At 38.3% G+C, this 9,844-nt stretch overlaps 1 protein-coding gene across 2 annotated transcripts; it reads left to right on the top strand.

Moving 5' to 3' along the window:
- Positions 1-325: 325 nt before the first annotated feature.
- On the top strand, positions 326-9,045 carry LOC109428592 (uncharacterized). 2 transcript variants are annotated; one of them, XR_009998857.1, is made up of 5 exons: positions 326-423; positions 539-854; positions 7,030-7,226; positions 7,286-8,374; positions 8,590-9,045. XR_009998857.1 is itself a non-coding variant. In XM_062857114.1 (4 exons), exons 1-4 carry the CDS (start codon positions 411-413, stop codon positions 8,197-8,199), a joined length of 1,440 nt encoding a protein of 479 aa, XP_062713098.1. In that variant the 5' UTR covers positions 326-410; the 3' UTR covers positions 8,200-9,045. The 2 variants fall into 2 exon arrangements, 1 of the variants encoding a protein (XP_062713098.1); XM_062857114.1 differs by having other exon boundaries at positions 7,286-9,045.
- Positions 9,046-9,844: the final 799 nt, after the last annotated feature.

Below are 9,844 nucleotides of genomic sequence, written 5' to 3'. Positions count from 1 at the left end.
GATTTCTGAGTAAGGCCAACTCAGTCATTGAGTAGAAATTTTTCTCGGTGTTCGTTTTAAATTACGTTCCTATAGGATATTTACCTAAACGATGTCATGCATGTCCAAAATTACACTGAGAGGAAATTTCATTTCAATTGGAAAAAGTCAAATAACCGTTCGAAAATGATTTTATCAGTGAATTTACATGGATTAAGTGAAATTCGCTTGAAAACATAGTGAAACTCAAAAGACAACTTATAGAAGAATCCAAGTGAAACTTATGCGAGACTGGTGGCGGGAACCAACACTAGTCGGTGGTGATAAATTTTGACAGCTAAATTTCGTCGCCGTGAATTTGGGATCGGTTTCGGTGCGTCGTTTAATTTGGTAAAAAAAACAGTGGAAAAGCCAGCGGAAATTAATTTATAATGGACGAATCAGGTAGGAAATTGTTGATTTAATATTAGTTAGTGCAATTTTTAGTTGGAAACTTGCTCTAATTGTAAGAAAATATCATATTTAAGGCAAAGGTATTGAGGGTTATGTTTTGTTTCAGATTTTCAATCAGAGGTCGATGTCAACGTCGGGTTGGTCGATATTCTGGATTACGTGGGGGACTCGGTGCGGCCCATCCGCGAAGGACTGGCAGTTTTGGAGGCACAGCACATCGTATGCTTGGGGTACACCGCACGGTCAACCTCATCAGTGACTGCAAAAGGGTTCGTTTTACAAAGCTCCCATCCGGCAGAACGTCCTCATGAAGTGAGCCTGAAGCTGTCGCAGGATAACACGGCCTGGGATTTGGGCTGTTCCTGCAAAGCAGGGACGAAACGCTGCAAGCACATTATCGCTTGCCTGCTTCAAATCAGCCAGTAAGTATTTTCCAAGAGAAAGGTTGGAGTTTCTGTTTTGGCATATTGACCACAATGAATTTCATTTTATCATAACGCTTACATAGCATTGATTGCATTTGTGGAAAAGTTGTTGTTTGGATCGAGTCCGTTGCCGCGCGGCCAACAGCAAACCCAGATCGATACAAAATCCATTTAGGGTATTGTACCATTTGGGCAGGTGTACCTATTTTGGGCACACAGAGTTAGGTACTGTATAAAAATTCAAATCAATCGGTTTGAAATTGACTTAGTTATAGCGGCGAGTGCCCAAAATAGGTACACCTGCCCAAATGGTACCAGACCCTACCTGAGGTTTTAACACTGCTTTTTTACGCGGATTCACGAATTAACAACGAATTTCAGCATTATCGTATCGTTAAACGATGTAAGGGGATTTCGGGAGAAGAGTTGTCGGAATTGCGGAGGGTTGGACGAGAGTGGTTCATAGATGGTTCAAGGGATTTTGGGGTGTGATGTAAGGGCTTTCATGGGTTGATAAGGTGTGGGTAAAGAGGTTGGCTGGTGTTTAAGCAGGGAGGGCCAAAAAGGGATTCAAATGATTTTTGGGTGAATCGGGAAATTTCAGGAGGCTTCAGGGGCGTGTAAAATAGTTCCCTAGAAGTGTCACCGTACATTAGAACACCGCAGATCTTCGCAGGAGTTTCAGATGGTCTGTAGTTATTTGACTCTGATCTTCCGCAAGATTTTGCTGAGAATTTCTGTAGGAGTTCAAGAAAAAAAATCTCGAGGAGTTCCATCGATTATTCTCTAGGAGTTCAGCAGGAAATTCATATGATAGTTTCACTGGGAGTTCTACCGGAAATTTCTTTAAAAATTAAAAAAAATCGCTAGAAGTTCTTCCGTTTATTCTCATAGTGACTTATAGAAACTTCAAAGAATTCCATCGGAAGTTTGACCAGGAATTTCACTAAAATTGTTTGTTTAAATTTCACTGAGAATTACTCAACGAATTCCACCGGTAAAGACATTTGTTTGGATGTTCCTTTAGAATTTTCTCTACAAGTTGCACTAGAAATACAAGTGGAAGTTTCACTGGGAATTTTTCAATGAGTTCCATTAGAAAATTCTCCATTGGTTACTAGTTCCAAGTTCCATTGGAAATTCTTATAGAACCTTCACCGGTTATATCTTTTGTTGGTTCACTAACAATTTCAGTAGAGGTTCTACCGAAAATTTCTGTCGTTGTTCCACCACGGAATCCTGCAGCATTTCTACCAGGCATTTTTCTAGTAGTTCCACTAGGAGTTCCAATAGGAATCTCTGGGAGTTTTTCCAGAAATTCTTCTAAAAGCTTCACGACGAATTGCGGCTAGAAATTCACCGGGAATTCCTTTAAGACTTCCGCTGGGAGTTCTGTGAGTAGGTCAATTGCGATTTTATTTTGGGAAAATTCATCGGGTAAACTTTAATGAGTTCCATCGGGAAGTATAGCCGGAAACTTTCCAAGGAGTTCCACATAAATATATATCGAGGATTTTACTAGGAAATTCACAGGAAAGTCCTCTAGGAATTCAACCGCGGAATCCTATAATAGATCCACCATAAATTCCTCTTGTAGGTACACCTCAATACCAAGGAGACTTCTGCCGCATCCAGAAACAGTTTGTCCCGAAACGGCAGTTTTCATAATTTGGTCCGGTCAACTGAGGGATCCCTCCTTTCCAGTGGGCCCATAACCTATTGAAAGTTCGGGTGCTGGGTTGACAGCGAGGACTCGGTATTAACCTTCACGTACTTGACCCCCGACAACTCATTTTAAAAATGCTGGCATTTTGTGAATTTTCATCCGATTTTTTTTTGAAGACGCCCTTAACCCGTAAACACCCGTGACGATCTTTTTTGGCAGAAATACAATATATTTTTTGTTTTATAACATTTTACCCTGGGGTCTTTTTTATAGTCAAGTGTGCTAAGAAATGCAAGGTACCCCACCCCCAATACACTTAGAAGTTTGAGTTACGATATCTACATACTGTATCATGCTTTAATTGTAAAAACTATTCGTGGAACGTAGTCTATACTGCTGATGGAGCCTCAGTGCACAACTATAATGCTTCTGGTACATTCATAAATTCATGGGTTATTGAAAGCTTTCCAAGGCTTGGAATTAAGACCTTCAAGATCTACAGGCTCTACTCTTATTTACATGCAATTTATCGGCATAATTCTTTCACGATTGTGTCTGTTGCAGCTCATAATATTACGAGTATTCCTATGTGTTGCTTGTTGGGTGTTCAGTGGCATATAAATGAGCCCAATGTATTTGGAAGTATGGGTCGCAATATCTGTAAATCTGTGAATATTTTTATAGTAGCGAATGCTCTCGGAATATAATCTAAGCTACTTTTAAAGCCTCAATGTGCAATTCTGATAACTTAGCAACAGTCACTTAGTAATCTAGGTCATCCAAACTATTCTGGAATTAAGACTCCACAAATGCCTCCAGAAATTCTCCAAGGAATCCCTCTAGAAAATTCTCCAGGAATTTTTCAAGGATTCTTGCTCTAGAGTCATCCAGGATTTTTTTCTGAAAATTCCTACACTGAGGATACTGTACGCATGGTTTTCATAGTTTACATCTTATGAATCAGTTATTTATATATTTTTTTCCACGATTTCATAGTTCTCGTATGCTTTTCATACACTGAGCAGCGAAATCCGTAAGACTTTTCGTATGAAAAACTTCATAAATAGTTTCGTATGAAAATCATAAGATTGATTGATTAATCTTTATTATATATAATAAAATCAATCAATCAATCTTATGACTTTCAGCCCTTGGCTGGCTCGTCTCTAAAAAGCATAAGATATATTATGAAATGCCATAGCCAAAAAACAACAAACCACTTCGAAAGATGAAGTGATTAGAAGCCAATAAATCACTTCATGTTTCGAAGTGTCGATGGTCGCATCATAAAGCACGTGCTCGATTGGTTCGATTTCAGGTTGCGATTTATTTGAATTTTTGCGAAATATTTCATAAGAATATGTATGAAAGTCATAAGACATAATTTCAATTTTTATACGTTATACGTGAGAGCAATGAAATTTATACAGTATCGGTATGACTATAATAGTTGGCGCTATGAACACAAAATCATAGTTCGTAACTATGATTTTTGCAAGAAATTCTTGTGGCAAAAAATCATAGTAAATTCGTATGATTTTCGGAGTTGCAGTATCCTCAGTGTATACAAATTGTTTCTGGAATTACTTCAGGAATTAAATTACTCCATAAAGTCCCCAAGGAATTCCTACAGAAGTTCCTCCTCATTTTTTTTTTTAAATTGCTCCAAGACCTCCTATTCAAACTTATCCGTGAATACCTCCAGGGATTTCTTCAGAATTTTCTCAAGAAATTTCTTTACAAAATCTTCCAAAAACTACTCCAAAAATTTCTCTATCAATTCCTCGAGAAATTATTCCTGGCATTACTCTAAAAATTACTCCAGGAATTCCTTCACAAATTTATCTAGGAAACTCTAAAAAAAATCTTAAGAAATTACTTTATGATTTTTTCCCAGGATTGCTCCAAGAATTGCTCCGGTGATTTTTTTTTTCAAGAAAATTTCACAAGAAATCCCCCAGAAGTGCATACAGGAATTCCTCCAAAAGTTCCAATTTATCCAAAAGTTCCTTGAAAATTCTTCTAGGAATTCCTCCAAAAATTCATACAAGAGTCCCTCTAGGAATTCCTTCAATAATTTCACCAAGAGTTTCTGGAGATATTCTTCTGAAACTTCTCTGGGTATTCTTCCTCTGGGTATTTCTCCAAGCATTCCTCCAGAAATTCTACCGACAACTCCTCCAGGAATTCCTCCTGGAATTACTCCAAGAATTTCTCCAGGGGTCTCCAGTTAGCCTAGTGGTTGAGGCTATGGATTGCCAATCCGGAGACGGCGGGTTCGATTCCCGTTCCGGTCGGGAAAAAATTTTCGGCTCTCTGGGCATAATTGTATCATTGTACTTGCCACACAATGTACAAATTCATGCAATGGCAGGCAAAGAAAACCCTTCAATTAATAACTGTGGAAGTGCTCTAAGAACACTAAGTTGAAGAGAGGCAGGCCAAGTTCCAATGCGAACGTCGAGCCATTAAGAAGAAGAATTTCTCCAAGAACTTCTCCAAAAGTTCCTCCAAAAAATCTCCAGAAATTCCTCCGAGAGTTTTGCCAAGAATTCCCCAAAAAATCCTTCCAGGTATTTCTTTAAGAAATTCTGCCAATAGTTGCTCTACGAATTCCTCCAGGAATACCTCAAGAAATTCCTCGAAAATTCTTCCAGGAATTTCCCCAAGAACTCTGCCAAAAATTGCTACAAGAATCCCTCCAGATTTTTTTCCAGGAATTCCTTCAAGAATTCCACCAGGAGTTTCTACAGATATTCTTCTAAAACTTCTGCCAAGTATTCCTCAAAAATCTATGTAGGTATTCCTCAAAGAATTTCTCCAGGAAGTCCTACAATACTTCTTCCAAGATATTCTCCAAGCATTCCTCCAAGAACTCCTCCAGGAATTCCGGCAAGAATTTTCCCAGAAATTTCTCCTAGAATTCCTCTAGGAATTTCCCAGAAACTCCTCGAAGAATTGCCCCCAAAAACCCGCAGGAAATCCTCCAGAAATTCTTCTAAAAATTATTCCAAGGATTCTTCGGGGATTTCTTTCAGGCATTTCTCCAGGAATTCGTCAAAAAGTTTTTCAAGGAATTCCTACAGAAATTACTTCAGGAACATCTTCAGGAATTCCTCAAAGAATTCTTCCAGGAATTTCACCTAGGATTTTCAAAGATTTTTTTCAAGAATTTTTCCTGAAATTCCACCAGGATCCTTCTGGAAACTTTTAGAAATTCCTCAAGAAAATACTCCTGGGATCATTTCAGATTCCTTCAGAAATTTCCTCAGAAATTCCTCCAAAAATTTCTTGAGGAACTATGCCGAAAATTCTTCCCGAAATTACTCCAGGACGTCCTTAATAAATTCTTCTTGAAAATCCACCAGAAAATTCTTCAGAAATTTCACCACAAATTACTCCTTCAGGAAGTCCTCCAGGATTTCTTCAGGAATCTCTCTTATAATATATTCAAAATTTCCACCAAGAACTCCTCAAGGAATATTTCCAAAAATACATTCAGGAATCCCTCCAAGACATCTGCTTAGAATTTCTTTAATTCCTCAAAAAATCCCTACAGACATTTCACCAGGAGTCACTCTAAGACTTCTCAAATAATTCCCCCAAGAATCCCTTCAGGAATTTCCTCAGAAATACCTCCAGGGATCCTCGAAGTATTCATCTAAAAAATCTTCTATAAAATTTTTCATGATTACCTCCAAGATTCTTCAGGGAACCTATAAAAATACTCATGAGACTGGGATTCTTCTGAGAATTCCTTCATGGATTTTTTCAGGAACTGCTCCAAAACTTCTTCCGAGAATTCCTCCAAGAATTTCTCCAAGACCTGCTCCAATACTTCTGTCAAAAATTCCTCCAAGAATTCTTCCAGAAATTTGGCCAGGGATTCGTTTTGAAATTTCTCTATAAATACTTACAGGGATTTTCAATAAATATCTCCAGGAATTCTTCCAGGAAATCCTTAAGAAATTCCTAAAGAAATGCCTACAAGAATCCCCCCAGGATGTCCTCCAAGACATCCGCCAATAATTCTCCGAACAGTCCCATTCAGAATTCCCTTTCAAGACTTTCTTCAGGAAAATCTTCAAGACTTCTTTCAAGAATTCCACCAAGAATCTCTAAGAATTTCTCCAGGAATTCCTTAAGGAATTATTTAAGGAATTTCTCCAATAGACTATACAAAAGACTCCAGGGTAAAATGTTATAAAACAAAAAAGACATTGCATTTCTGCCGAAAAAGATCGTCCCGGATGTTTACGGGTTAATCGATTATGAATTGGTGTTCACGAGTTTTCTTACAATAAAATTGCAAACAAATACTTTCATCTAGACGCATGCTATGCTTTCAACTGACACTGAGGAAAATTGTAATTGGTGATCGAAATACGCGTATCTATCACAGAATAAGGGCGGAATCAGGCGCAAAACTGATTACACTCATCCGAAGTTTAGTTATATATGATCAAATCATGCTACCTCATACGCATCTCCTCTTATCTTTTACAGGTTCAAAACGTTGGAGTATCTTTCCTGCACAGATGCAACGCAGGCCTGGGGCTTTTCGAAACAAGAAAAAAACGGCCTATGGGGAGCACGTGCTGTCGAAGAAATGTGCTGCGTAAGAAGAGCGAAACCTTTGGTCAGCAAAGATGACAAATTCAAATTACATTTGTTGTCTGATGCGTTTTCAAAGTTGGTAGCAGGTAATTTGTTTGAAATTGTGCTTCATAAGTGATACTTAATTTTATCTAAAATATTTCAGCTGCTCCAAATTCGTCGATCGCTAAACATCAGACTGGACGTCATCGTAATCCGGTAGAATTTCGATCTGGAATAAGTGCTGTCGGTGTCAAGACTACACGAGTCCATTGCTCACGCGGGGATCTACAGCTGTTGTTGTTCAGCACAGATTCGGCCGTATCTAATTGTCCGTTGGATCGTGCGTTGGAAAGCCATGCCCTGCGACCAGAAGACAAGGAGTTTTACAAAAAAGTTGTGTGTGTAACCCAGGACGATGTGTTGCGGATTGCTGTCGAAACTGAATCTCAAAATACTAAGGAGTGGCAGCTACAGAGATCTGTTCGAATTACTGCCAGTTCTTGCTACGGGCTGTACACTTACAGCAAAAACGATAATCCGGATTGGAAGAAAAAAGTTGTACATTACCTGAAACCAAAAACGATCCTCACTAAAGAGATGCGTTATGGTAAGGCAACAGAAGAGAAAGCATTCATCTGCTACTCTCAAAAAAGAAATCCACTAATACAAAAAACTGGTTTCATTGTACACCACAAGGAGCCCTGGATCGGCGGAAGTCCAGATGGCATTGACACGCTGTCCGGCCTAATCCTCGAGATTAAGTGCCCTTTTTCAGGGAAGGACAACGGCCTTGACTGGATAATCAATAATTGTCCTGCAACGAAACGATATTTAAAAGTGCAGGAACTAAATGGAAACATTCAGTTCACGCTACACAAAAAACACTGTTACTATGCCCAAGTACAAGTAAATATGTGGGTAATGAAATGTACTAAAGCAGATTTTATCGTGTACTCATCAAAGGATGACGATTTCATTGTTGTTGAGGTTGAGTATGACAAATATTTTATTCAAGATCTCCAGGAAACACTTCAATCAGTTTACTTTAACTATGTACTGCCCGAATTAAAACGATGAAAACGTTAAAATTTTACAATAATAAATGATTCAAAGCCAAGAGTTTTTTTTTCTGAGAAGGAAGACTGACTAAAATAGATGATTATCGCTTTCCTAATCTGTACATCGAACCTAATGTTGGGCATAGCATGCTGGGTAGCAGATCAGATCCGTTATCAAGCACACTACGTCCAACGTTATGGTGATACGGGACACCGTGTTAATTTTACTATGTTCCGTCTCTTTCGTCATCATTACCCTCGAAGCTTTTGCGATGCTAATCTACAGTTACAGTGGACTGATCAAACTGAAAATTTAATCGATTGTTTATCACATGTAAGCATACAAACGATCCAGCCTTCACCCCATTTCATACAGCAGAACTCGAGATTTGCATCGTCAAATTTTAAGAGCAATGATTGATGATTCTGATAACGCCCCGTAAAGATTGACGTAGACGTACGAATCGAAAGACATTGCTCCGAATGGAACGTTAACTCGAATGATGTATTATTCCAACACCGCCTCCGGCCAGTGGCCGCACAGATTGAACATTACTGACATTAGACAACGGACAACACATACAACACTCAGTGACTCAATGGAGAATTTTCCGTTTGACAAAAAGTTTCCCCCGACTGGAGCGGGAATCGAATCCACACTCCGAGGCATACGAGACACCTAAACGACTGACGCCGCTATCCGCTCGGCCACGAAGCCCATAATAATTTATATTAATATTCCTGTTAAAAACACATCGCCCAAGAATTTTTACATAATAGAGGTAAAAAACCAATATCTGATTTAGTTTATTCAAATGCTATCTTTCATTCAGGTTAGTTTCAATAAATGACAATGAGAAGGTGACAGCGTTGCCTCTTGCCCATCAAACTTACTTCCGACTTCAGACTCTAGTTTAATTTAAAAACACTTCACTAATACTTTACTTTTGCAAAAGAAAATAAAAAATGAATAACTCTTTTAAAGAAAAACTAGAAAGGACGAGCAAATTTTGCTCGTCCTTTCTAGTTTTTCTTTAAAAGAGTTATTCATTTTTTATTTTCTTTTGCAAAAGTAAAGTATTAGTGAAGTGTTTTTAAATTAAACTAGAGTCTGAAGTAACAAGTTCTACTAAAAGCTCTAAAGTAATAGTAAAGTTACTTCCGACGACAAAGCTTTCAAAACTGTCCTACGGTTGGTTCTATAAACAAAATTTACAACAAGTAAAAACCTTGAGTGCCAGTCACTGTAACAATATAAAGAAATATATCAGAAAGAATGTTTTTTTTTTCTAAAAATAATCAATAATCCCATGAAAACTACCAATGTGCTAATCTTTAATCTTTATTCTTGATGAGGGGCAGAGGGCGGGGCTTCTGATTTTTTTATTACTTGGAATGCCGACAGGGTACCCATGAAACTTCAATGATCATATCTCCGTCAATTTTCCATCCATTTCAAAATTGTTTGGCTCATTCAACTTAAAAACTCATAATAAAACGAGAAAAAATTAGGCTGGACCGACCTGATCACCGTAGATTTCGGAAAATCCGGATTTTCGGGAACATGTTCTTATGTCATTTTTGAGGCAAGAATACCTTAAAGCGGACATAGCCCCACGAGAAGCCTGTCCCAAAATCACTGCTTCAAAGTCAACACGTTTTAT

The sequence above is a fragment of the Aedes albopictus genome, chromosome 3, assembly GCF_035046485.1.
Source record: "Aedes albopictus strain Foshan chromosome 3, AalbF5, whole genome shotgun sequence".
Classification (NCBI taxonomy): Eukaryota; Metazoa; Arthropoda; class Insecta; order Diptera; family Culicidae; genus Aedes; species Aedes albopictus.
This window is presented reverse-complemented; position numbering and strand designations above follow the sequence as displayed.